Here is a 27,972-nt window from a genome sequence, read left to right as displayed (position 1 = left end):
TTCGGCTTATAAATTTTAAACTGATAGCAGGACAATTGCACTACATATATGTGCTCAAAATGCGAAATGCAGAAGTACAAAAATGCAGCCCATGTATAACGTATAACGTTAGAATCGTTGATACATCCGTTCTACTAAGAATGTTGGTTTATTGTGTTTGTTTATTATACATGCTAAATACGTTACTATTAGAATGATAGATATATACTAGCAAGACAAATAATAAAGTAAAATCGAGCAATATTCCAAAAGTGTGGTGTGAGTGGCCGTACCAACGTTCTCATACACATTTGCCCATTTTAAGCGTCACTAAAATCCGCATGGCTAATCTGACTAAAATCTAGTCAATAAAAAATGACCGGGTGTAAAAGTAAATTGAGAAAAAAATTGACAAACTACCCAGAAGACTTATAATAGAGGGAAATTTGAGTCTGTGCAAATCTGTTTAATGTGCCTTGTAACAGGTCTAAAAATTCTAGTGCGTGTGAATATTTCGTAAATGGAAATGGGAATACGCCCTATTATAAATTTGTATATAAACATATGTATGTACATATTGTTGAATACCCAAATTCTAGTATGGCAAATATTGTTGAGATATTGTTTTATAACTTTTATAAAGTACGTTTTTTGACACCTTGCCAAATCTTTCCACCGAATAACCCTTAAGAAACAATAACCACATCTAAACCGAAATCACGTGTTGAGCTAATAATTACGTGTTATAAATACATTGTAATGTGTATTTTATTGGAACATAGACACTGTATTACGAATGCGGGTGGGGATACTTAGTGCCTAGCTATTAAGAATCAGGGAGAGGTAACAGTTCCATACGAGGGCAATGAACTGGGCGTAGAGCACCTGGTAGCCCAGCGGCACAAACCTGAAGTTGAATATCTGTGCGGCCGGCCAGAGCATGTAATTGCGGATCAAAATAGAGGGGTAGCTGTCAAGAATGCGCTGCCGTATTCGGTCGATGGGTTCCCCGTTGGCCAGTGGCACCAGGAAGGACATGGCCATTGTAAAGGGTGGCGCAAAGAGGGCCTGGTCCACCAGCATCTTGGTAACGCCGCGTCGCATTGGCGAATAAGTTTTGGAAATCCGGGACTCCAAAAAAAGGTACCACCGCCGCAAAGCTGGGCCAACGAACACCAGTCCAAGAATGCCGAATCGAAGAGTTCGCCCCGCATCCAATTCGTCCAACGGTTTCTTATCGAAAAGGAACTGGGCTATAGCGTCGCCCAGACTCATTACCGCCGCCGCATTCATGCCATCCTTTAGATACGCTTTTAGTCTCATCATCTTTATCGGAGATCCGTTTAATTTCATTGCCCGATCCAAAATGCTTTCAATCGGAACACTGAGAAAACGACTTTATGTTGCGAATATTGTTCGTGTAGTTTTAAAGGGTTGTCTATTAAACGCAAGGGTGTCGCGTAAGTTTCTTAAGTGACATAAAAAATTGGCAACTCTGAAAAATTATTATTAGTTATTAAGTTATTAAACTTTTTAACTCTCATGATAATTTTTTATTGTTGCGTGCAGAATGAGCAAACTTACTTAGTACCGTATTACCGTATTCGACGTTGTGTTATTTAGTATTTTTTTATTTATCGTTTATTACTCGTATCACACATTTTTCGCTACTTTTTTTTATCTATATATCGTAATTAATTCATTACTCTCACCACACCTTTCTCCGTAGCTATTAAGTTATTTCAACGTCCTTAGTATGCAATTTTTTGTATCACTTGTTTTTGTTTATGACAGGTCTCGCCTTTTTGTTTTACCTTTTTACAGCTAGGCACGTTCAAAATATAGCTGTTCTTGCTTAAATAATCACTATTTGTTATTATCATTTTTTTTATTATTTTTTTTTGGCTCCCTTTTTGATATTCCACTTTATGTACTAAATTAAGTTTGAATGTAAGTTTTTATTTAATTACATAAGTAAATTTATCTTATTTAAACATTAACTTAGGGACGTACTTCAGCTTCTTGCGCTTTCGCGGTGGCGTCTCCGAGAAACCTCCACTGTGCATTTACTTATATTGCTTCGTTCAGTTCATTAGCGGCTTTTGCTTTCATCATTTGATTTACGCTTCTTTTTTTTCCTGTAGGCGATGTCATCTTCCTCCTGTATATCCCCATTTTTGTGTCCGTCTAAATTAAATTTTTTTTTGCGCTTTTTGGCGGAACCGTCTGCCTTGCTCAGTACTTTTTTATCTATATCCTCTTCGGTAAAAAGGTCCTTATAGAGAACAGGGATAATTGTTGCATTCATGAACTGTGGCGTGCGCCCGGTAAGCACCGACTGCCGCACATCGTTTTCTTTTTGTTTTAGCGTTAGAGTGGTGGTGTGCAGCTTGCTGCGGATATTGTAGTAGTTAGCAGTGCGCCACAGCCTGGCAGTGGCATGTAGGTTTTTTTCGTCCGCTTGACTAAGAGACATGGAAATCATCTTTGGTAATTGGATGCGATGCTTGTAGCTGCGCCCGAACAAGGGATGGCGAACTCGTAATAGGTACTTGTGTGGCGTTTCATCAGCGGGAATGAGCTGATCCTTCTGACCGGTTGGCGGTTGCTTATTATATAGACGTTTGCTGACTACCACATAGCCGACAAGGGGTATTTTCCGGAGTGCATAGATACCCTTGGAGCTCACATAGCCCACTGCCTCGGTTTGCAGCGTCGAGCTTTTGACGGCACGCACCTGGAGATCTCCCACGCTCTTCCTGCCGGGCAGCTTTATGCGCTTGTCGGCTAGCAGATGTGGATCTGTACCCTTGGGACACTGCATCATCCAGGCCTCGTCGGTGTGGCCATCGAAGTCCCAAAAAGCATCGCCACAGCATTCACGTGCAGCCCTGCCTGACCCCAGCTCCTTGTACTGTTCCTCCTCCAGAAACTGCCGCCGAGGTTCATTCGCCTGGCGGCGAATGAGTTTATCTTCAACTTTTTGCATGGACCGTTCGGAAATCCAGATATTTGTAGAAAATAACCAAAAGCACACGTGCGGTAGAGGTGGAAAAAAGACAAGGGAAATATCGATGCATCGATAATTTAAAAATATTTTCAGGAGGCTTACATTGGAGTTTCGTTTTAATAAACACCCCATCTAGATAAACCATTGGCTTCAAGTGATGAGTTTACCGGCTAAACCGCTAAACTAGAAGGCTAAAGATTCCTATATCAACCTGTTTAACAGAAAAACTTTTTTTTCATATTAAAATAACGTTTTTCTGCAAACAGAAAATTTTTAATATGAATAAGTTACAAAATATTTATTTTGATGATATCTCTTAAACGAAGCATCAGATATTGACAAATGAGGTGATAATCAATCCTAACAAGAATTTTGTTGTTTTTTGTTTAATAGTTGTATCCGCACTCTCGATGCGATAATAACAAAATTAGTCTAGATTATGGTTTGAATACACTAAAATACCAAAATATCGATAGTGTTTTCCAAGCGCAAATACTAATAAAATAGTATTTTTTCTGATTAGCTCATCACTAGGTATTCTGCTCGCCCCCACATTTGTCAGTTAGTCCGAGAAAAATGTTCGCGTTACGTGCTGCTTCTAAAGCCGACAAGAATTTGCTGCCATTCTTGGGGCAATTGTGTAAGTAGTACAAATAATATAAATCTTTGATTAAGAAAAAATTGTATTAAATGTTAAGCACAAAAAAGTATGTGCTTCAATTTGTATAGCAGTTGTCGAACATAACCTATCATTTAATGAAATGTTACGAGCGAGAAAAAATATTGCATAACGATAATTTGGAATGATTTAAGGTTACTTTTGTGTTATAACATATATTTTGTTCCATTACTTAACCAAAACCGTACTCAAATTAAACGACTTTTGCATTTGTGTGTATGTATTTTTTTAAAGCCCTAGAACAAGTTTTGAACTATATTGTAAGCGGCTCTTTATATGAACGAAAAGGTTTTTATTTTTCCTTTATATTTTTAACTTAAGTCACGAAAGCCTCGAATAGTAAAATTAAATTTCTACGTACTATTCATATATGAAATAATAAATAATTTAAGTGAATATTGATTTTGGTGCTCAACTTGTTCCAGTAAATTTTTTTTTTCGATTCGATTAGCAATTTCATTAGCTGATACTGACTGTTGTAAAAAAAAAGATTTATCTGAATACATCGTTATTTAGCTATTGATTGTGAAATGATTAAATTGTTACTACTACTTTTTATTAAAACATTTTATGTTACCTTCGTGTTTTAAGAAAAACTTTTTCTTACAAGTGTTCTTTGATTAAGTACTATTTTAAGCACTTAGATGCATTTTGTAAAACTGATCAAGCAACTGCTGCTTTTTCAGCTCGTAGCCATGCTGCTAAGGCTGCAAAGGCTGCGGCTGCCGCAAATGGTAAGATTGTGGCCGTAATTGGTGCTGTCGTCGACGTCCAGTTCGATGATAACTTACCGCCCATTCTGAACGCCTTGGAAGTCGACAACCGTTCTCCTCGGCTCGTGCTTGAGGTGGCTCAGCACTTGGGAGAAAATACCGTGCGCACTATAGCCATGGATGGTACCGAAGGCTTGGTTCGTGGACAGAAGGTTCTTGATACTGGGTATCCAATCCGTATTCCTGTTGGTGCCGAAACACTGGGTCGCATTATCAATGTTATTGGTAAGTAAATTATGTTAAAACATAAAGAGCTTAAGAAATTCTTTGATCAGGTGAACCCATTGATGAGCGTGGACCAATAGATACTGACAAGACTGCTGCCATTCATGCCGAGGCTCCTGAATTCGTTCAGATGTCTGTTGAGCAAGAGATTCTTGTCACTGGAATCAAAGTCGTCGATCTCCTGGCTCCCTACGCCAAAGGCGGTAAAATTGGGTTGTTCGGTGGTGCCGGTGTGGGCAAAACTGTGTTGATCATGGAGCTTATTAACAACGTGGCTAAAGCTCATGGTGGATACTCGGTTTTCGCGGGAGTTGGTGAACGCACACGCGAGGGAAACGATTTGTACAATGAGATGATCGAGGGTGGTGTTATTTCACTAAAGGACAAGACCTCGAAGGTGGCTCTGGTATATGGACAAATGAACGAGCCTCCAGGTGCTCGTGCCCGTGTTGCTCTAACTGGACTGACTGTGGCAGAGTACTTCCGTGATCAAGAAGGACAGGATGTGTTGCTGTTTATTGATAACATTTTCCGATTCACTCAAGCTGGCTCAGAGGTGTCCGCTTTGCTGGGTCGTATTCCCTCTGCCGTCGGTTATCAGCCAACCTTGGCTACTGACATGGGTTCTATGCAGGAGCGTATTACCACCACCAAGAAGGGATCAATTACTTCTGTTCAGGCCATTTATGTGCCCGCTGATGATTTGACCGATCCTGCACCTGCTACTACTTTCGCTCATTTGGATGCCACCACTGTACTGTCGCGTGCGATTGCGGAACTGGGTATTTACCCTGCTGTGGATCCACTTGATTCGACTTCTCGAATCATGGATCCGAACATCATTGGACAAGAACACTACAACGTTGCTCGTGGTGTGCAGAAAATCTTGCAAGACTACAAATCCCTTCAAGATATCATAGCTATTCTCGGAATGGATGAACTGTCTGAAGAAGATAAGCTCACAGTCGCTCGCGCTCGCAAGATTCAGCGTTTCTTGTCGCAGCCATTCCAAGTTGCTGAAGTCTTTACCGGGCATGCTGGTAAACTAGTGCCCCTGGAGCAAACCATAAAAGGATTCTCAGCGATTCTAGCTGGGGACTATGACCATCTACCTGAAGTTGCTTTCTACATGGTCGGCCCAATAGAGGAAGTTGTGGAAAAGGCTGACCGCCTAGCAAAGGAAGCTGCCTAGAAAGGTGTATTGGACAAATCTTTAAAGTCGTAATACCAGCTTATAATCAATTTAGCATTGGATGTTATGCATTGAATTTTAAAAAACTTTGTAACATCAACTTGAATTCAATACACGCGAAGAAATCAATAAAACCTATTTAAACATTATGGTCATGTGTTAATTAAAAGTAAAATTTTAACTGGCTATTAATTACTGCTTGGTTATATTAAAGGGAATATTAAAAAGAAATGTTATTTTTATCATTTCGATATATTGTTTATGAAACAATACAGATTTCATCGACTATCAGATACCGGAAAAATCGGCAATAAAAATAGTAAAATACAGAAAATATCAAAAAACATTTTAATAAAATGGGAGCGTGACAAAATGTTTTTGGTACAACGACCTTAGTATACCCTTTTACTATACAAGTAACGGGTCCAAAATATTTAACCTGTAAATTTAAATAGGATATTACTTTGAAAAGATATTTTGATGTTTGACTTTTATTAGTACCGATTGGTGAATCTGAAAAGATAACGCTGGGTATCACCAATTCAGCTTTTTTCGTGTGTATATAAATATATATGTTGCTCTATTACACTTAAATTCATGCTGAAATGTTGATCTGCTTCGGATTGTCGAACATCCAGTTTTAGAGATGTCTTCCAATAAAACAAGATTCCAAATCTAAAATCAACATATGTACATATAAAAACCTTAAACTGGTTGAGTGTAGATATTTCCTATGAATTTAAAACCGCATTCGATCAGTGTAAATGATTATTATCATTTTAAGTATTTATTTGTATTTAATAAATCATATATATGGAATATTTTTTTAGTATTTGGAATTATTAAGTTGTGTTATGGACTTTGCTTTGTGGGCTTAAAATTGCATTACGCTTTGAATTCCCTTAAAATATAAAGGACATCTAAGGACATCACAAACAAAAGAATTTCTTTAGGCTATTTGCATTCCTTGCTGAATTCATTTAATTATTTGGATATAAGTTGAGAAACATAAATTCTATTTGGTTATTATTTTAAAGGTTTTTACCTTAGGAGCAAAGCTCTTCGATCAATATAATATATCCAAAGCTTGTTCGTATAATTGTTATCATATAATTACTATTAAAATTGATTTGTGAAGACATTTAGGTCCTAAAATTTGAATTTAAGCAACTGCACTTACGTTTTGATAATGCGAGTATATTGACCAATAGTATTAGGCTAAAAAAAATCATAAGTACTTTCCAAGCATTGGTAAAGGAATTGCTGAGTAATTATTGAAGGCTATGAGATGCAACTAAATTACAACATCCTTTAGATCGTGAGTCCAATATTCCCTTTCCGTATAATCTTTTTTACTTTTAAGTAAAAATATATATGACAATTTTTTAAATGTGTTTCAAACCAAGTTTTTCTTTTAACATATGATACTATCAGGTAATCATTTTGTAATCATTTTACGATGTTAAAGTCTCATACATCGAATTTATTTTCGCAGTTATGCTTATAACACAAAAATATTCATTTAGTAAGACAGCTTAACCTAATACACTTAGAAGAAAAATTAGAAAACACATCATCGTATCTTTCATTTTAGGAAAAATAGTTTTTTGTGTCTTATTGCATTGCTTAAATTACCTTTTTGCTCATAAGGTTTAAACACAATATGAAACAAAAACTTAAGAACCTTTGTATGTATGCTTTATGTTGTAAATGACACATTTTCCCGCGCGTCCCTTGTATTTTTTTTACTGTGGCACCACTTAAAATGTCTTTAAAAACGGTTCGGAGAAATATGCATTTAAATGTTTTTTTGTGACAAGTATTCATTTCAATTGTATCAACATCTGGTTATCGGTGAAAAGAAACATAAATTCTATTAAGCTATTCGACATCTATTGGAAAAGATCGAGTTAATATACTGATACTAACTCTATTGATTATGTTATGCCCATTAACTTAAGAATGGAACAATTGGGAGTACTTTTGGTATATGGATATTAACAAATGAAAATATCAGCAAAAACTAATAATAATAAAAAGTTAATACACTTTATAAATAAAGCCCTTAGGCATGTTTTTTATAAGGCCAAGTAAACAATGTCTAAAAAAAAAAAGGAAATTTATATAATAATCTATGATTAGAAAAAAGATTACTTTTTAAAACTTGAACATCTCAAACACAAATTAGTAAAAATGGTGTTTCTATTTAACCAAAGAAATGTATATAAAAGGTTGACCAACATTAAAAACCGTATATGTGGGTTAATAGTGTTCTTATACTTCGAAAGTTTTTAAGATGCGGACAAAATGCCGAAATAGATGTACATACATAGAAGTAATTTAAAGTATTCGCATAATTGCAATTATTTGGATTTAGTTTTATATTTCAGTTAGCTAATTTCATTATTCTGTTTAAACGTACTTAATTTTTTCAAACTTCATGTTTCATTGATATAACCTAATGCTTTACACTTGCTAACTTCAGTAATTTTAAACGCCTGTACTCACACGTTTTGATAAACTTTATGTGTGTATTTATTTTACGAACGAGAATAAGCGGACTGCGCGAACAAAAAAATTTTCGTATCCTAGTAGATGATACAAGTGTTCTAAATTGTTTGCAATTATTTTGAGACGATTAATTAAAGTAATTGGAATTTATTTTACTTGTTCCAATAGATACAAAGTTTTCCATGTTATTTCAATATTAATAATAGTTAAATAATAAACTTGATTCTGCAATTGAGAACATTTATGTTTACAATTGGTACCACGACACTTACATCAAACATTTAATGTACCAATGTTTTTGTATTTAAATTGCGTTTGCTTCTTAAATTTCTCAAGTAAATGTGGTTCTATGTGATATCTAAAATGTGATATATGCTGTTAGTAGTATTTTTTATTTTTATAGGTCCACACTAGACTCTTCAAAATGTAAATAAAATAATAAAATTTGCACTAGCATCTTTATTTGCAATAAACTATTGCGATCTCTAAAAATAAATATAGCACTTTCATTGACATGTGCATAATGACAGTTTATATTCCATTGATTAATGCCCACTATTTTTGGGGTATAAAATCGAATGTAGTTGCTCCACTTATTTTGGCAGATGCACTTCGATGAAAATGAACATTCTGCCATTTGTTATCGCGCTTGTGCCAGACTCGCGTCTCCTCGGACTGATGAGTATGTGCATGTCCTTGCCTGCGTAATAAAGAGGTTTGTATAGATACGTTTTCCGTTACATTTTAAGGAACTTACTTATCAATGTACTGTGTAAGTCTGACATAGGCAATGCAAGCGGCTTCTTCACCAAGTAAGTGCACATGAGGATTTAAAATGGTTGTGTTTATAGCTTTGCAGTTTTTACCAAGAACTGTAATGAGATTTTCATAACGATTTATTCTGCGCAGAAACCTTATCGAACTTACCATTTTCAAAATAAAATTTGTGAAAATCAATTCCTTCTACAAGGTTACCCAATGCTTCCGGCTCAAAGGCAGTTAGATGCGGATCACATATTTTGCTAAGAAATTAGGAAATAAATCTAGATTACTTTATAATTTTAAATTCCGATACTATTAATAGTATAAGATTTATTCGGTAAAACTATTTTATTAGGTACAAAATAAGGTGTCTTTATTGAATTAGGCATATGCATATATAGTTTCCAGAAAGTATGTAACAGGTTTTGAGGATCCCTAGCTGAGTCGATCATTCCAGAGTGTTGTATATATATATACATATTTATATAATATATTTACTCTATAAGGGCCCAAATGTCTTCTTAACTTCGTTTTAAATCGAAATCTATAAAGCCTCTGCAAGGATATAAAAACCTTGTATGTTACTAAAAATATAGAGCCAAATTAGGTAACTGAATTTGGGTAATCAATTATGTGCATATGTAATCAATTTGAATGGTGCAATTTTAGTTTCGCTACAAATTAGATTAAAATCCTTTTACCTTACTTTCTAGACTTGACAGTCTAGACAGAAATTTACGTTTATTATATAGTAACGTTTATTTTTTTGTAAGTAACTTTTTATTATAATTGACCATTTAATTTAAAGTTTAATTGTTGATCCTCTACTTCTTATTTTTATTCTCTTATATTATTTACTATCGACTTACGTGTATCCATCAAAGTCGCCACTGTTAATTGCTTCAATCAACTGCTCAGTTATCTTTATTATTTCTTGTCGTCTAGCTGCTTTGTTGGTAAATACAATTTTTGTTAGTTTTATTTATTTTTTTAACGTTTTAAGTTTGTCAAAATTGTTCGATTAAAAAATTATGTTTAGAAGTATAAGCTGTAAATACGTAAATACGTTTTATGTAATATGTAAATATGTTTTAATATTAAAAAAAATGTTTTTTGTTTTTTCTAGTATTTTTCGTTTTTTCAAAAGTAAAAAGGTAAAATAATTGCTTTTTTGGTATGCAATTTTAATATCCGTTACTCGTAAAGCATAAAGATATACTAGATCCGTTAAAAAGGGTGAAACCTGTAGAAGGGAGCGTTTCCGACCCTATAAAGTATACATTTTCTTAATCAGAATCACTAGCCGAGTCGAACTGGACATGTCCGTCCGTCTGTCCGTATGAACGCCTCGATCTCAGGAACTATTAAAGCTAGAAAGTTAAGATTAAGCATGCATATTCCAGAGACAGACACAGCGCAAGCTTATGTAACCATGGTCATTTAAACGACTACAAAAACCCCAAAAATTACACGCCCACACATTTGACTTACCAATTTCTATCGATATGCCAACAATTTTTTTTGCAATGCCCAGTCTAACTCTTACAAACCACCCAAACCGCTTAGTACGCCCGAACAACTCATTTACAATTAACTTATTCTGCACGCCTCATAAGGGGACATTTTAATGAGGCAAGCCGAATGAGTAACTTTTAGATATTCTATTTATTTGGTTAAATAAACAAAAATTTCGTTACAAAAGATGATATCAAAACTTCTGTGTGTTGAGCTGCGATCATCACTAGATTTGACCTCGTTGATTTTGATTTAGAATAGTTTTTTCAGCTATATAGTAGTATATGTATAAATAATCCCTTTAAATTAAATGTGATTAAATCATATTAAATATTTAAAAAGATTTAGTGGGAGTTTAGACTATTTAAATGTTTATATGAAAAACAAAACAAGATAGAATGCTATAGTCGAGTTTCCCGACTTTTAGATACCCGTTACTCAGCTAGTGGAAGTACAAACGAGAAATTTCAAAATTTTCTGGAATATCGGTACATATTGGAAAAAAAATATTTAAATGAAAAAAAAACTTTAAAATTTTTGAAAAGTGTGGGCGTATAAGTTTTGTGCGGCTTGTGGGCGTGGCAAAAAGTATTCTTGCAAATCTATAGAAATTTACAAGATAAACGTGAAAAAATATCACAACATTTTTCAAAAGCGTGGGCTTAACAGTTTTTGGCGGTTTGTGGGCGTTGTAGTGGCGTGGCCAAAAGTTTTTTGTCAACACTATAGAAATTTAGAAGAGATTTTTAAAAACTCAAAAATATCACAACATTTTTCAAAAGTGTGGGCGTGACAGCTTTTTTGCGGTTTGTGGGCGTGGCAATCTCAACATTCTAGCTTTAGTATTTCCTGAGATCGAGGCGTTCATACGGACAGACGGACGGACATGGCCATATCGACTCGGCAAATTCAAAATTAATGGTCCAAAACTATCGTTTTCTTCTATCTATCTCGCACTCACTTTAGCTGAGTAACTTGTATCTGGTAGCCAAGGAAGCCGACAATAGCGTTATCTTATGTTTCTTCTGCTTTTCTTGAAAACTGTATTGTTTAGTTTACGGTTTTAAATCAAAAAAACCAGCCAGGTGGTCTACAAAAATAAATGTAATAACCAAATAATTTTTGATAATGTTGTACAATGGTGTACAATAGGAATTAAAAAACAGTGAAAATGTATCTGTAATGTCTAGGCCAGCAAAGAACAGCAGTCGGCACACACATAAGCCGTTCTGTCCAATTACTCAAACATTTGAACATATTGAAAATATAAGTGGGAACAAAAAACACACAGTTGCACAAAAAGATTGTTCCACTGTAAAAACTTTTTGTTTGTAGTATTATAGTAATTTTTCATCTTAAATATAAAAGTCTTGCATATGAATAAAATATGGTTGGCATGCACTTATTTATACGAGCAATCGATTATAAATTATAATTTACAAATATATATTTTTTGGATTTTGGATTTTGCAAGTGCTTTCTGAATGGAAACCAACCGTACACATACTTTTTCTCCCTTCGCAGAGAAGAATACAATATTAAAAATTATTTGGCCCCGAATAACTTGACACTACACCAACAACAAAATGTGACTTTAAGCTTCGAACTCTAAACTCATACTTTGGTATACATACCTGAAGAGCACTGCGAGTTTCCAGTAATTTGCTGACAAGTTTTTGCAGGACACAGTATCCTTATATCTAAAACGCACATTTTTTATTTGTATAAAAATCAATGTTTTATACAAATTGTAAACGTTTTAAATTAAAATTATTAAATAAAAATACATTTTGTAATGTAATAAGAAATTTTGAGTGGTTAAAAATATGTGATAAATCAAAGTCTACGAACTGTAATAGTGTTTTTGTGAATAAGCATTAATTTAATATATATTTTTTGAAAAAGTGTACTTTTAGTATTATTGGATTTTGGCAAACTTTTTGAAAGAAATAATCTTGTGAAGAAAACTTTTATACAAAGATTTTGTGTAATTTCCCAGATAAACACATTCCTCACCAAAAAAAGAACCATTTAGCATTTAATATGCAATGAACAACTATATGGAAAAAAGCGTTAAATTCGCTGTAATTTTTAAAATGTTATGAAGGGTCGAATTTAATAATCGAATTTTTACTATAGAAATACCATTAAGCTTACCAATTACGAATACCCACCAAAAAGGGAGAACGATACCTAGGCTTAAAGAGCTTTGCCATTTATGCAATAAGCATGCCCAAAAACGGGTGTTTAAAGGTTTAAAGTTAAAATCTGGCTGGTAAGTAGCTAAATATTGTTCAAATCAAACCATTGCTCTTTCATTAGAATATAAGCTTTTAAATATATAAATTTTATTCATCCCATATGTGTACATATATATCCATGTATAATTTTGAAAACAACTTCTCTTTATACACTTGCAGGAGGGCAAAATGTGCAATGCAGTTGTGGAGATATTTGCTATATGATCGCAAATATATATTTTCTTGATCAGTATTATAACAATATAACAATATACCAATATCCGTCACAATTCAATCAACATCGAACGATCATATCATGTCTTGGGAACTTTCAGAAAATGTAAAGTGTGCTAATTCGGTATATATAACTTTTAATAATATTTATATTAACAGTTCCTTATTAAAATTGTAGCTGCCACAGCACCAGCAACAAAATAAATTTAAAATATTAGAAAAGAAATAATTATTCGTTGTTTTTGATCATAAATTGGTAACTTGGTTTTTCAAAAATATATAATTACTGCAAGGGTATATTAAGGTATATATAGCTAGCTTCCATTCTTGTTTTTATGACATTATTATTATTTAAGACGAAAATTACGTTTATTAGTTCCCATTATGAAATGTACTTAAATGGTTTTTTCTGGCCTAATTAGAAAATAATTAATATTGTTTTATAGGATGATAACGACTTAGTCAGAAATCTATTTTGAGTGAAAAGTATTAAGGAAATTAAAATTATAAATAAAATTCTATTAAATTCATTTGAAATTTATCTGCTATATTTGAACAAAAAGTTGAGTATATTTTCATTTATTGAATTCTTTAAGGGATAACGTTGTTAGTCATTACCCTTTCAGGAGGTTTTACATGGGTTTACAAAATATGTCGATGCATGTTGTCCTGGCCAAATCAGGAACCAGGAACAAACTTGCGGTATGTCTCTGAATTCTGTATGTTATGAGAGTGTGGCGGTCATACGGATAGGCTGATCAAGAAATTATACACTTTATATGGTCGGAAGTGCTCATAGTTTCTTTTTGTTTTTGATAATACGTTGTTCCCGTTTGGAATACACCGCTTGTTTTAAATTGTAATTACTGCAAGGGTATATAAGCTTCGGTTTCCCGAAGCAAGCTTTCTTTATTGTTTTTATTATGGAAGAATATAAGGGGAAATCAACTTCATCAAACTTTAAACGTAAAGCCAAGAATGTAAATTCTTAAATTCTTCAAAACGATACCAATTGAGATCTATTTTAATCAAAATTAAAATTCAATGGGGCACAGTTACGAACTAGTTATTTTATCTATATTAAGACAGAGTGTTGTAAGGGTTTTGATAAATTATAACATACATTTTGCGAAATGCACCTATTTTAAGATCACCTTTATCTTTTATTAATTTCATTTTAATAATTTCAAATAAACCTTTAGAGCGATTTCCTCCAGTACATCGTAACCAAGACAACTATACTTTTTAATTAATAGCAATGACAGTTGGCTTCTTAATTAAAATATTTTAGTGATCTCAAAAATGAAAAATCTCTTTCAATCGAAACTGTAATCTTGTATTATTATTGTAGTAGTAACGATATTAACGATAATTAAGTAAATATTGTTTCATTGAAGTCTCAATCCAAATGCAGAAGATTCAAAGCTGAAATAAAAACCAATATAAGACGTGGAAATAGGTACCAACCTTTTAAGTATAAACTAGTCTGTTTATAAATAACAAAAGCCCATAAATTGTGAAATTAATGTCAGGCTTGCAGGTATGCATGATACTACCATGGTTAAATAATTTTAGGAAGTATTTTATACCCAGCGTTGTTATACTAACAAAAACACTTAATTACTGTCCTCATAAATAATGATTGGATAATAATGATTGTTGGTAAAATGAATGTTTTAAATACAAATATGCAAAGAAAAAATTGTTTTACCAAATAATCCAAAATTCAAGTTTACATTTACCTTCAGGCTCTTTTGATACGACTGTGGTACTGCGATCAACGGTTCCTTTTTTATCTTCTAGGAAAAAAAATGTACAAAAATTTCATTTTTGAAAATGCAATCGTTCCAATGTTTTCTTTACGTTGAAATGAGTTGTGTTTGTTTTTATGATTTAGTTTAAAATTCAAGTACATGTAAAAAACCTAAAATATAAACAAAAAACTAATATATGTAAATATTAAAACAAAGTATATGCAATGAAGTTTAGCTGCAACTTATAATTCCGAAGATTCTTAAAATTAATTAAAAATACGCATTCGAAAGCGTAAGTGTTACATTTGTTAACGTGTTAAATAAATGTAATGCCCAAGAATCTGGTTGCGTTGAATCCGGTTATTGGCGGTTATTTTATACAAAATGACATAAAATAAGGTGGCCAAACTTTAATAAAATCAATCAATACATATGTTAACAAAAATGTGGATACACGTACCAAGGAGGTATGTAATTAGCTTGATGTGGGTTGTAAATTTAAGAAGCCGATATTTTTATTATTTTTAATTTAAATCATTTTCAATCAGCTATTCTTCATCAGAATAAAACTATTTCTTTTAAACAAACAAATTAGAACTATTATTATTATTATTCCCTGTTTTCTTATTTCAGCTGCTTATTAAAAAAAAGTATAATTTTATATATAATATAATAAATTCTAAACAGACTATCGTAGCGGATTTCCAATTAAAAGGCTGTTGTAGTAGGTTCCTAGCTTACCACGCTTTGAGATCTCTTTCCACCCATGTGACTAATACTCTTGATACTTATAGGCGAGACCATCTTGTCAAGCTCAAATATTTGATGCATGAGCATATTTTACATGAGCACAATTTTTGTTGTTTTTATTGCCAAGTATGTGTAATTAATAATACATAATAAAATGTTATAAAAAAAAAACGTGAAAGAAAACTAAATTGGGCAAGCCGAAGCTTATATACCAAATTATAACATTTAATGATCACACAACAAAGGTAAACTTCATATAAACTAATAATAAAGAAATACCTAAAGTTAAGGTTTGAAGATATGGACCTTAAATTGTTTTTGTTCCTATTTTTAAACGCCAACGATTTTACAAAAATTTTGGCTAGTGCAACCTTTTATTTTTCGAATGTGTATTTCCAATCAATGCAATTAAATAAGGCGTAATTGTACAACACTGTTTTTTGTCCATTCCCATGGCAGCTATATGATATATTTGTCCGATAAGGCTAGTTCTGACTTATTTTCTAACAGCTTTAAAACTAGAGTCTAGTTTTCAGTAGAAATGAACGGACGGACATTTTTATATGGACTCGGCTGTTGATACTGATCAGGAATATATAAACTTTATATGATGTAATTTATTGCGTTGCAGATTTTTGTAAGCCCTCTGTAAAGGCACAATTAAAATCGTAATTAAAATATGTTATTCAAATACGTAAAAGATAGATTAATCTTTGTGTTTAACAGAAGTTTACATATAAGACAAAATAAATGTGCTTCTGGACATTTTTAAATACAAATTTTTTTAATCGTATATATTTCGATTCTATTACAATTTAGAAGTGCAGAACTTTTTATTGACTTTATTTTTTTGTATATGTATAAGCAAAGGCGTGCAGAAAATATATTACTAATAACAATTTTAAAAATTGATATAAATTTTTAACATTACGTTTAAATATTAGGTAATGATAGAATCAATTTATAAAAACTGGCCATTTTTACTAAAGTTTTTAGAGAAACTATAGGCTTCTCGGAATCTTGAGCAAATTTAAGGTACTTCATTAAAAATAAATGGTAAATAAGGCTTCAATCTAAGTAGATTTGTATAAAATACATGCAGCCTATAGTTTTGATAAAAAGGTTCAGATTACCCATTATGTAAATATGTAAAGGCACCTATATTTATTAATAGGGAAACAAATTTACAGAATAAAAAACTTCCAATCTGACCACACTTCCAATCTGAACTCTTCTTTCAAGAATAAAAACTATCACATACAAATTAAATTAACAAAATTAAATTCAAATTTACCCAACGTTCACTGCTCTATTACACTTTAATTAAATACTCCGTACTGTATTGGTCTAAAGCTCTAGTAGTTAATAGTAAATACTGACCTACTTAGTCTTCACTTATTTGGTTACGATAAATGAAAGTTAAATACATACTTTATTTACTTACCTTTTATGTCATCGTCTTCAAGAGTAGTGCTAGATGAATCGGTTGACTCTTTGACTTGGGATCCGTCACCTTTTTTAGTTATCATACTTCTGCCTATAAATTAAATATAGTTAAATTTTTTAGTTAAAATCCTTTAAAGCCGTGTAATATGTAATTAACTGTACGTGCAATGGAATGGAGAAGTAGATATCCTTAACCTAAACCAACTTTGTTAAATCTAGTGGAACGGGACCACCATTTACCGAATGTTTTTCATAAAATAGTGCTTAATTCTGAACTTCTAGAGTGGTTGCCTCGCCGGAGTATTTCAGTCAAATTTCTCCATTGCCTTTAAGCTGTGTATGGTAAATTCTCTAAGAACTTCGTAATTATTCCCGTTACTCGTAGAGAAAAAGGGTATACTAGATTCGTTAAAAAGTATGTAACAGCCAGAAGCCGTTTCCGATTATATAAAGTATATTTATTCTTGATCAGGATCTCCTCGATCTAAGAAAGTACAAAAGCTAGAATGTTTAGATTAAGCATGCAGCTTCTAGAGACATCGATGAGACATCTGTTGTCTTGTATGTATATTTTTGTGTTAACGCCGACTATAGTGATGATTTATAAAGATTTATTTAAATTACATACTTGAAAAATTTCTGGTAGCCAACATTGTCGTAAGTATGGCTCCCTTTAGTTTGCGCCGCGCATTAAATTTCTTGAGACAGTCTACGGTTTCTTGGCGATGCACAACGGAAGCCACACGTTCTCGTTGCTGTAACAATGAATTTACATTATCTTTATGTATAATTAACAGTTAATTTGTCTGTACTTACACAAATCCACGGATGTTTTAATGCCTCAGCTGCGGTTATTCGTTTATTTGGATTAACCGTTAGCATTTGATTGATAAGATTTTTAGCTTCTGGAGTAACCGTATCCCATTCTGGCGACGGATACTAAAATAATACCATATTTAAAGATAAGTAATCGACATGAATTTAGTTTCCGTACATCATACGCTCCTGCTTTTATCTGCGAGTACAGTCGATGCTGATCTTCGTCCCAAAATGGTGGATAACCGACCAAAAGTATGTAAAGAATAACTCCTGAGGACATAAAAAAAAAATAGTTGTAGAATTGTGTAATACGACTGCCGTTTGTCATGCAAATGTTATACGAATTATAATTGCTTACCACATGCCCATATGTCTACCGATTTGCCATAGGGCTCCTTTTTCAATACCTCAGGCGACAGATATCCTGGAGTGCCGGCAAATCCAAACCAAGCCTGATGATCGCCTTGAACTTCAATGGCTAGACCAAAGTCAGCGAGTTTCACTGCTGCACCCTTTGCCTTACTAGCTAATAGTAAATTCTCTGGTTTCAGATCTCGATGCACCACACCATTTTGGTGGCAGTGATTGACTGATTCCAATATTTGTTGAATACAATGTGATGCATCAGCTTCTGAATAAAATTCGCGTGCAACGATATCTTCAAAAAGTTCACCACCGGTTACACTGCAAATGTATGTAGGCATAGTCAAATTTTGCAGTTGAAGCTCTTAATTTAGATTTAGTGTATATTTATGTTGCGACAGCGGTAGGCATCACTTTATTAGTACAAAAAATTATATTGCGCTTAAAAAATTTGATTCATATCTCAGTATGAACGATCGGAGGGAAAAGGATGAAGTATGAATCTCAATAAACAATAGTCGAGTCATTGCAACATTTACAAGCATTTGTTAGAAACTTATATTTAAAAAATATTTTTGGGAATAGGCAATGAAAATATTTTGTAAAAATCTTTTTGCAGGTTAATGCTTACAGATCAAAAACAAGGTAGTGATAGTTTTCCTCCTGTATGCTGTCATGTAGCCGCACTGAAATTGTACATAGTAAGAATTTATTAGGTTTATACTTTTTATTTATTGATGACAAAGATTATAGGTCTAAGAAGGTGACAAAATATATATTTTTTAAATTTAATATATTTTGAACATATTATTTTTATCGTAACTGGCTTGAATTATTTGAAGGAGCTAATTGTTATTGGGGAGTAGGGGAAGGAGTGTTACTTGCAGATGTGGATTGCTCTATCAACGTTACTCATGGATCTGTTTTCTTTTTTGTATTGCGTTACTGTGGACGTCCGTCAAGTCTTTATTAGCATCACAATGCGTGCCGTTTGAGTCTCCACCGTTTATAACTCAGTTTAAAAATTATACATATTTCAAACTTCTTGAATATTTAACTAACAGGTAGAAGGAACCGTTTTTGTCCGAAAAAATGTATAAATTTGAATTATGTTCTAAAGCATATTATGGCATGTCTGTATACTTTTATGTACTATAGATAAAATATTTTAAGAAAAAGCGTACTATCTTTAAGAATAATATTAAGTGAATTATATTATTAACGTAACCCGTTACATACCTATGTTGGGATGGTGTAACTTTCTGCAGATCCTTGCTTCACGTTCCAGTTTTTGAAAGTCTAAAAGCATATAAAATTATATGTATATGTGGATCTGAACTTATATAGATACATGTGTGTATAATAAAGTGGGTCGCTTTTATGACGGAATTTTCGTATTGGAAAACGTAGATGTTCTAGATTTTTTCTAGCAACTCTGGCGAACGGACAAATGGTTCGCTATTTGTTTGAATATTTAAATATTTTTCAAAAGCGTGCGAAAGACAGGTTTGGGCATTACAGTGGGCATCGCAATCGACATTCTGTCTTTCTGTCTATTTGAGCGTCGAGAGCCCGGTACCATAAAATACATATACTGACGAATTACATAGCTGGAAAAATATTTTTCATGGCGTTGTCGATATAGAGAAATATAGCAGTCAATTACTTTAGAAGCAACTTTTTGAAAAAATCAATTTTTTATTGCATTTTTTAAGTTCAGTATCCCGGAATATACAAATTGACTGAGACGTGATAATTGTGTAATGGGTGACTAGTATGCACAACCATCTGCTTTATTTCAGGCCAGTGTTCTATGAAGAGCTCTTTTTGTATTCACAAAGGTGGTATTTATTTTACATTACACTACACAAGAAAGGAAGCTAGATTCGACAAGCCAACGCTTGAAAACCGCTGTATTAATATAAAAAAAAAGAAAACACTAATGAAATTGAATATTTTTATAATCAAATACAACAAGATTATGACTTATTTCTTTCATCTGTTAGGTGTAGAGTAAAATGGTATACTAAATTTGTTGAAACGTATGTAAAAAGTAAATGGAAGCGTTTTCGACCCTAAAAAAGTATATAATATATATATTCTTAATCAGTATCACTAGCTGAGTTGATCTGGCCATGTTCGTTTCGTATGAACGTCGAAGATATCAGGAACTATAAAAGCTAGAAAGTTGAGGTTGGACGTGCAGATTCCGGAGACAGACAGTTTCTTGACACGCCCACGATCCCTCCATTTCTATCCATTTTCTATCGGCAAGCCATATTTTTGTTTGCCACGCCCACACTTTTGAAAAATGTTTTTTCACTTTTTAGTAAGTGTTGGAAATTTCTATCGATTTGTTGGAAATTTCTATCGGTTTGCTAACAAACTTTTTTGTCACCTTTTAACGCCCATAAACCGCCCAAAACTGTCACGCCCACACTTTTGTAAAATGTTTAGATTTATTTTTTTTATCCAATTTCTATTGATATGCCAGAACAATGTAATTTCTCACGCTGACAGTCGGGGAACTCGAATTTTTTTTTGACAACCTTACTGAGTACTATGGACTGCGTGAGGTCTTCGACTATGACAACTCCGACTATTCAACCGATGCACATCCGCACCCACGGTGAAGAAGCGAATGGTTTTATGATTTTTTATTTCTAATTTCAACGGTATACCAGATGCCTTAAAAAGTATGTAACAGGCAGAAGAACGCAAACTGATATATATATATATATATATATTTATATATATGGTCATATATATATATATATATACAGTGGTGGAAAAAATAATAGAAACAAGAATCGCTCCTGCATGTAAAACAAAATTACTAATTATGTACGAAGTGTGTGTGGATAACCCGTTAGCACATAAGCCACTCATAACGGTACTTTATTGTGCACTTCTTTTTGAGTTGATTTCGCTCTTGTTATTTGCGGTACATAGCGATATTTGAAGTGGTCACGTGTTTGAGCTGGAAAAAATAATAGAAACAAGCTACGTTTCTGCGATTTGTTTGAGTTTTTCCCTGTTAATTTTGTAAAATATAAAAATCAATATAATAGTAAATCAATATATTAAATACTTTCAGGTATGTTTAGCTCATAATAAGTGATTTTGTAAAAAAAAAAATGTTTCATTTCGCCTTTATATTCAGAATGGGGCGCGGAGTGCACTGTTCACCTGTAGAACGAGATATTATACAAAAACTAAAAGACGAAGGAAACTAAAAAACAATAAGGGAAATTGCTGAACTAATGCACTGCTCTGCAAAAAAAAAGTGTTTTCCGCGATTCATTATAAAGATACGAAGGAGAAACGGGGCAGGAAGCGAGCCACATACCAAAAGTTCGACGACCTTTTGATTCGACAATCCAAAAAAAATCCTTTTATGTCGACGACGGACCTGAAAAATACTTTCCAGACATCAGTGTCAAGTCGAACAATAAGAAATAGACTAATTGGAAAGAATTTGAAGGCACACTCGGCTAGGAAAGTTCCACTTCTTAGTAAAAAAAATATCGCTAAAAGACTGTCTTTTGCAAAGCGACACCTAGACTGTAAAAACTGGAATAATGTTCTATGGTCTGATGAAACTAAAATTAATTTGTTCGTATCTGATAGCAAAATACGTCCAGACGTCCAAAAAATACCACATTTGATTCAAAGCACACAAAAAAAAAAAAAGTAAAACATAGCGGAGCTAACATCATGATATGGGGATGCTTTTCCACGTCTGGAGTTGGTCCGATATTCCGGATAAAAGATAGGATGTGTGCTCCCGACTACTTTAACATATTGGAGAATGTTATGAAACCATAAGCTGAGGAGGAAATGCCCTTAAAATGGGAGTTCATGCAGGATAATGATCCGAAACATTCGTCAACCCTTGCTTAGAAATGGTTTCAGGACCAAAAAATTAATGTTATGGAGTGGCCTGCTCAATCCCCGGAATTAAACCCCATAGAACATTTATGGATAATATTAAAAAGAGGAATTGGAGGTTTTAAATCAAAAAATAAGGAAGAGCTGTGGGAAAAAGTTAGGTCAGAGTGGTATGCCATTAACCCGGAAATTTGCGTTAATTTAGTGAATTCAATGCCCCGTCGATGCTCAGCAATTATAAAAAATAAAGGAAATACCACTAAATATTAATATTGCAACTATTTTTATAAGATAATTCATAAAAATGAAGTTTTTCTTAGTTTTAAGAGTTTTGTTTCTATTATTTTTTCCAAGCGCCAAAAATGAAGTTAATTATTTTTAGTTAATATAAAGATGAAAAAAAATGTTTTCTTCCTTATTGTATTTCACAATCACAATGCTTATATATGAACTTAAAAAAATAAAGATTAAAAAATATTACTTTCGTTCTGAGCACAAAATTTAAAATCATTGATTTAACCAACGTGTTTCTATTATTTTTTCCACCACAGTATATACATATGTATATGTACGCACTAATACTCAATTATTGGAATTCGATTTAAAGTTAACTAATATCTATTTGGTAAACCAGTTTCCTAACTTATTGCTAATGCAATAAATTCTGCTTGATACAGCACTCGCTTTCCTCATTCCATGTACTTTATTAGCTAATATAATGTCGTGGGTTTACACTTTGGAATTATGTATCTCTTATTTAATTTGAAGTGTGCCCATGCTAAAGGTTTATTTCCAACTACTTTTATCTTGATGTTATTGATTGAATTAACGATTTTTTGTCTACCTATTTTATTGAACATTTTCTTGTTGATTTTAGAATAATAGTTTTTTGACAATATATAAAGTATAAAGAGAATCCTGTGATGCTGAACTGTTAATCAATTAATTTTTCCATTTACACACTACTAATGAAAATAATTTAGTTGTCTTTTCAAAAACTTGTGCAGAGCATAAGGAATTTTCAACCTAGAACATGGAAGGCCTTACCTCTGGCTGTTAATTTTTTTGTATTTATAATTTTTGCAGCAAATTCGAAGCCAGTCGATTTTTGGACACATCTTTTCACAATTGAAAATGCTCCTCTAAAATATAAATAGACGGATTATTATATATATTTAATGACTTTGATTCTGTTACACTTACTTTCCCAACTCTTCTTTGATGTCGTAATTGTCCGAAAAACGCGTACAGGCTGCTGGTGCAGCCATCGCGATGGCACACTTAAGAAAATCTATTGCGACTAAAAATCTTTAACTGCTCTCCAGATTTCGCTTTTTAGGAGGTTCACTTCTTATTTTCTAAATAATTTTTAAATATAAGAAAATTTTCAGTATTAGACACCAAAAATTACTTACAATGGTACATGCATACAAAAGTAATTTAGTTGTACTTAAATATATCCTTTCTTCAAATATTATTTAGTAATAATAGTAAAAAACTAACTGGTATAAGTGTTTCAGACGTCGCTGGTTCTATAGAATTCAAAGAGACTATGTGCAGTCTCATTTTCTGGATTAAATCGGGTATGAAGCTCGTAAAGTAAAGCTCGTCAATTGTAATTAAGAAGTATTTAGATCAAGGATAAGATTACTCCTTTTATTGGAACACATATCGGTAAAATCAAAAGCATTGCGTGATATCCCATGCGGTAGTTCCTTGAAATCGAGGTTTGCCAGATTTCAGACTCTGTTTTTGGTGCAGTCGAAGCAGTGCAGACCTGCAGCCTACATACATACATACAACACAGTTCTAGAGTTAAATGGTTTGTAACAAATTAAGACATCTATACCGTCGCCGATTTCTTATCGAGTTAGTAATTCACGCTGCTTACAAATGTAAAACTCCACCTTCATTTCAAAGATTTCGATGGTGGCGTTCTGTCCATGTGGCAATACATACGAAAAAACACAATACTTCTAATTATGATTACAAGAAACATAAATGTGCATGGTTTCGCAAATTGGAAAATGCCTGAATTATTGATATACTCGAATGTTGCATATGATATCTTGTTGTTGCCTAGAGATGACATAGCATACGATAGATCAAAAATGTAATGTATACTCGATTATTAAAAAAAAAGAAGTCCAATCTTTACCAAAACTACATATAACTTTTGCTCATGCACAACAGTATGTTATACCAAAATAACAAATATATCAACATATGAATGTAAATCCATACCTCCGCAACTAATAGAGTGTAAACGGGCCTTACAACGACATCCCTCCGTAACGTTTTGAGTATTAAAATGAACTAGCGCCCTGAGAAAAATACGTTTCTATTACAGAATTATAATTATGATAGTCAAATAATCAACACATAAAGGCATTTATATAAACATGCCCGGTACATACATATTAATATACTTAACCCTATGTATATCTGTATACCTATGATACAAACCTCTTAAAACTCTTTTTATTATTTTTTGTATTTTTTTTTTTTAATTTTGTTCCATTTATTATTTTATTTTCAATTTCCTTCAAATTCCCAAATAATATTATTTTATTTTCAATTTCCTTCGAATTGGCAAATAAATATATGAGTTCCCGAGGAACCCGACTACAGCGTTCTCTCTTGTTTTCTAGCTAGTCATGAAATGTTGATCCTTACCATATTTCCGGTAAAAAAAAGGTACTGCTGGTATGATTTTGTATACGTGTTGACTAAAATCTAGACTCTAATACAATGTAAAAATTGTTTTTTTCTGGTAATATATAACCCCATAACAGGGTGCACCCAAGCAATGTTAAAATAACATATAAATAATATAATACTGTCAAGGCAAATGTAACGAAAAATTAGGAATATGTAATCAAATCATTATTGTCCAGTTTTTAAATAATCATAATTTGTCATAAATAGAAATATTTTACATTTAAATACATATTTAAAAAAATTAAAAAAAGCGACAGGTGTTTTTGATTAATGTTGTAAAAAGAGAAAATCCTGATTATTAGAATGTATCTGGGGCGCAGTTATAAGCTGGTACGTACATATGTATGTATATGTATAAGTATGTATCCTTTGCAGGTTTTCTTGCATTGGAGCTTTTTAAGATGGAGCTTAATGGTAAAACGCCCCACCCCTTTTGGCAAGGATATTTCAGGGTCTTGGAAATGACTTGTTGCAAATAATCAACTTTTATTAAGTCATATAAACGGGTTATGTGCACAAATTAAAAATACTATTTACATGAGACCTTAAAAGCTATATTACTAAAGCCCTTAATCGGTCTGGGAAGGATCGTTTCCAGTATGTAATACACTTTCATTAAACTGAAAAAAAAATATATATTTATTCTAATTCGTATTTGAGTATGTGCCATATATTCCTATGCAAATCAAGAGTAATTTTTTGTATGTTTGTATATAGGGCAACAATAATTACATATTTACACATATATTTACGGTGTAACTGGACAAATGCACATACACTTGGGTACATACATTAGTTTAATATATGTCCTTTTAAGCTATAAGTGAGTCGTTAACTTAACTTACGCGCAAAAAAGTATTTAATATTTGTTGGTATATACACAGTAACAGACCATATATAGATCAAATATATATAAACTGGTGTATATTTTTGAATCTGTGTTGACCCAGAATTGTATCAGGAGAATAATACACTGTTATAGATATGTATACTTATATAAATATACATATATATATATATATATATATGTACATATATATGTACATATAAACTATATATATATATATATGTACATATATTATAAGTGTCCACATTTGTATATAAGGTTTTTCTTTATCATTTTGATACCTATAATTGATGTGTACTTTTAAAGTACCACTAATATCAATATCTTTTGTACGTCTGCAACGGAGGTGATCTGATGAATTTTTGTTCAGATGTGCTTATAAAAGTATTTAAATAGGTATATATGTATATGATTTTAGCGAGCTGGGAGAACACGAGACACACAGCAAGATACCGAAATTTTTAGAACTTCTGTTTGCTTGAAAATCGAATTCAATACTGACTAACAAGATTTTGCGGCAGCGTTTGATTCGATGGACTGCCAGGGAGAAAAGCTTTTTTCGTTATTTCTCATAATGTCGTTTCAGGAGCGCCTGCGCACTAATATACGTAGGTACGTATCAGTATCTTGAACTACCTCCGCATTTGACCATTATTGGGTTGGTGGTGCAAGATATTTGCTACACGACATTAAAATGTGTTTTTAAAGCGATTTCTCATTATCCTAATTTTTCTTTCAGGACGTGATTCCCTAACCCTGGCCATTACACAATACAATAAGCCAACGTTAAACTTATAAGTACTTAACATCAACGCTTCACAACACCTTGGCATGCCGCAAAAACACAAAAACACCGAAATGAATAAATAAATAAATAGAAAATCCTACATTCCCAATGATTTTGATATTTCATTTCAAATTCTAAATAAATCTCAGGAACTAAAAAAGCTAGAAAGTTAAGATTAAGCATTTTAAGCAAAACGCCCAAAACTGCTACGCCAACATTTTTGAAATATGTTTTTAATTTTTTTTTGTTTTATTATTTGTATTTCCTATTTCGGTGTACCAAAAACGTGTTTTTGCTGTCTTTTTTTTTTTTGTTTTTCTTTGTTTTGTTTTTCTTTTAAAACGTAAAAAGTTTTACTAACAAACACGGAACAACCGCAATAAAATACTAATTAGAATGACAGATGCACAATGATCTCTTTACGTGATCTTTTAAAAAAAAAGCCTTTAGGAAACTAAGTATAATTACCCAAAACAATCTAAAACACTATAATCAATACAGATTATCAGATATCCGTTAACCAGCTTTTAAAAGAGCGGGGTAGATAGAGATAAGCAAACGTCTAATTTCCTAGTATATAAGTTATAAAGGGCCGTATCGGACCAATATATCATATAGCTGTTATAGGCTTAATCGAAAAATACATGTACCCTTGGTTTTAAATTGAATAAAATCGGACAGAAAAATAAAAATCGGAAAAGGAAAGGAAAGGAAAAGGAATTAAAAAAAAAATACAATAGCATAGTTTTGTTGTAACTAATCATAATTTTTGGTGTACTGCAACTAATAGTTTCGGTTTGATTAAAATCCGACCTTGGGAGATATCATAAAATAATTGAAATGAGTGGTCTCTTTAGTTCTTTAGCTCTTAAGTTTCGTTGTTTCATAAATTGAAGTGCACATACGTTTTTCTTTCAAAAATATAATCCTGTTTTTATTTATTATTATTAAAATAATCTTATCTGGTAAAGCGAATGATTAAAGGCCTTAGGGTCGAAACGATCTTAATCTATTCTCTAACTTTAAATGGGTAAGAACCTTAAGTTTCTTGATATGAAGTTCAAGGTTATGATATAATGTGCCCAGTGGGCCACTTTTGGTAAGCAGAACTGGCGCTGTGGGATGAACCAAACGTTACGGTGCCAAAATTAACAACTCATGCAGATACCATGAAAGGCGTTGGTTGCTTAAAACAGCAGGACGGTGATCATGGAAGTCGAAATCCGCTAAGGAGTGTGTAACAACTCACCTGCCGAAGCAACTAGCCCTTAAAATGGATGGCGTTTAAGTTGTATACCTATACATTACCGTTAAAGTAGATGATTTATATTACTTGTGATATAAATTTTGAAACTTTAGTGAGTAGGAAGGTACAATGGTATGCGTAGAAGTGTTTGGCGTAAGCCTGCATGGAGCTGCCATTGGTACAGATCTTGGTGGTAGTAGCCAATAATCGAATCAGACCTTGGAGGAC

General features: G+C 32.7%; 4 protein-coding genes and 1 long non-coding RNA gene across 26 annotated transcripts; 2 read left to right on the top strand and 3 right to left on the bottom strand.

The window, feature by feature from the left end:
• Window positions 1–715: 715 nt before the first annotated feature.
• On the bottom strand, window positions 716–1,825 carry LOC6555830 (mpv17-like protein). Its single transcript, XM_001982660.3, has 2 exons — window positions 1,564–1,825; window positions 716–1,474 (listed from the first exon to the last, which is right to left on the bottom strand). The coding sequence occupies exon 2, from the start codon at window positions 1,330–1,332 to the stop codon at window positions 799–801; it is 534 nt and encodes a 177-aa protein (XP_001982696.2). The 5' UTR covers window positions 1,333–1,474; window positions 1,564–1,825; the 3' UTR covers window positions 716–798.
• A 59-nt stretch (window positions 1,826–1,884) lies between these two features.
• LOC6555829 lies at window positions 1,885–3,072 on the bottom strand. Its single transcript, XM_001982659.2, has one exon. It carries the CDS (start codon window positions 2,966–2,968, stop codon window positions 2,072–2,074), a length of 897 nt encoding a protein of 298 aa, XP_001982695.1. The 5' UTR covers window positions 2,969–3,072; the 3' UTR covers window positions 1,885–2,071.
• Window positions 3,073–3,512: 440 nt separating this feature from the next.
• Window positions 3,513–6,007, top strand: LOC6555828 (ATP synthase subunit beta, mitochondrial). Its single transcript, XM_001982658.3, has 3 exons — window positions 3,513–3,629; window positions 4,355–4,666; window positions 4,717–6,007. Exons 1-3 carry the CDS (start codon window positions 3,566–3,568, stop codon window positions 5,856–5,858), a joined length of 1,518 nt encoding a protein of 505 aa, XP_001982694.1. The 5' UTR covers window positions 3,513–3,565; the 3' UTR covers window positions 5,859–6,007.
• A 1,300-nt stretch (window positions 6,008–7,307) lies between these two features.
• LOC6555827 (calcium/calmodulin-dependent protein kinase type II alpha chain) lies at window positions 7,308–26,271 on the bottom strand. 21 transcript variants are annotated; one of them, XM_026983443.1, is made up of 17 exons: window positions 25,993–26,271; window positions 24,388–24,484; window positions 23,347–23,501; window positions 23,191–23,285; window positions 19,492–19,551; window positions 18,884–18,938; window positions 18,248–18,573; window positions 18,065–18,159; window positions 17,887–18,009; window positions 17,699–17,825; window positions 17,069–17,161; window positions 14,863–14,919; window positions 12,281–12,346; window positions 10,001–10,079; window positions 9,297–9,391; window positions 9,127–9,241; window positions 7,308–9,069 (listed from the first exon to the last, which is right to left on the bottom strand). In XM_026983443.1, the coding sequence occupies exons 3-17, from the start codon at window positions 23,409–23,411 to the stop codon at window positions 8,925–8,927; spliced, it is 1,596 nt and encodes a 531-aa protein (XP_026839244.1). In that variant the 5' UTR covers window positions 23,412–23,501; window positions 24,388–24,484; window positions 25,993–26,271; the 3' UTR covers window positions 7,308–8,924. The 21 variants fall into 21 exon arrangements, with proteins under 21 accessions (XP_026839244.1, XP_026839242.1, XP_015008676.1 ...); XM_026983441.1 differs by having other exon boundaries at window positions 24,388–24,467; XM_015153190.2 differs by having other exon boundaries at window positions 10,001–10,076; window positions 24,388–24,467.
• Window positions 26,252–26,598, top strand: LOC113564664. 2 transcript variants are annotated; one of them, XR_003408216.1, is made up of 2 exons: window positions 26,252–26,323; window positions 26,451–26,598. It is a non-coding gene; the product is annotated as an uncharacterized LOC113564664 (long non-coding RNA). The 2 variants fall into 2 exon arrangements; XR_003408217.1 differs by lacking the exon at window positions 26,252–26,323 and adding an exon at window positions 26,330–26,369.
• The last annotated feature ends 1,374 nt before the right edge of the window (window positions 26,599–27,972 follow it).

This window comes from Drosophila erecta, unplaced genomic scaffold (genome assembly GCF_003286155.1).
Source record: "Drosophila erecta strain 14021-0224.00,06,07 unplaced genomic scaffold, DereRS2 tig00000294-arrow-arrow-pilon, whole genome shotgun sequence".
In the NCBI taxonomy this organism is placed as follows: Eukaryota; Metazoa; Arthropoda; class Insecta; order Diptera; family Drosophilidae; genus Drosophila; species Drosophila erecta.
The sequence above is the reverse complement of the archived record's forward strand: the minus strand, read 5'-3'. Positions and strand labels throughout refer to the sequence as shown.

Bases quoted from the DNA above. Each gene is read 5' to 3' on its own strand.
- LOC6555830 (XM_001982660.3), bottom strand. From the start codon at position 1,332: ATGAAATTAAACGGATCTCCGATAAAGATGATGAGACTAAAAGCGTAT.
- LOC6555828 (XM_001982658.3), top strand. From the start codon at position 3,566: ATGTTCGCGTTACGTGCTGCTTCTAAAGCCGACAAGAATTTGCTGCCA. The intron at 3,630-4,354 runs GTAAGTAGTACA...CTGCTTTTTCAG, and splicing joins GCCATTCTTGGGGCAATTGT to CTCGTAGCCATGCTGCTAAG. The intron at 4,667-4,716 runs GTAAGTAAATTA...TTCTTTGATCAG, and splicing joins TCGCATTATCAATGTTATTG to GTGAACCCATTGATGAGCGT.
- LOC6555829 (XM_001982659.2), bottom strand. From the start codon at position 2,968: ATGCAAAAAGTTGAAGATAAACTCATTCGCCGCCAGGCGAATGAACCT.
- LOC6555827 (XM_026983443.1), bottom strand. From the start codon at position 23,411: ATGGCTGCACCAGCAGCCTGTACGCGTTTTTCGGACAATTACGACATC. The intron at 23,286-23,346 runs GTAAGTGTAACA...TTTATATTTTAG, and splicing joins ATCAAAGAAGAGTTGGGAAA to AGGAGCATTTTCAATTGTGA. The intron at 17,826-17,886 runs GTAAGTACAGAC...TCATTGTTACAG, and splicing joins TAAAACATCCGTGGATTTGT to CAACGAGAACGTGTGGCTTC.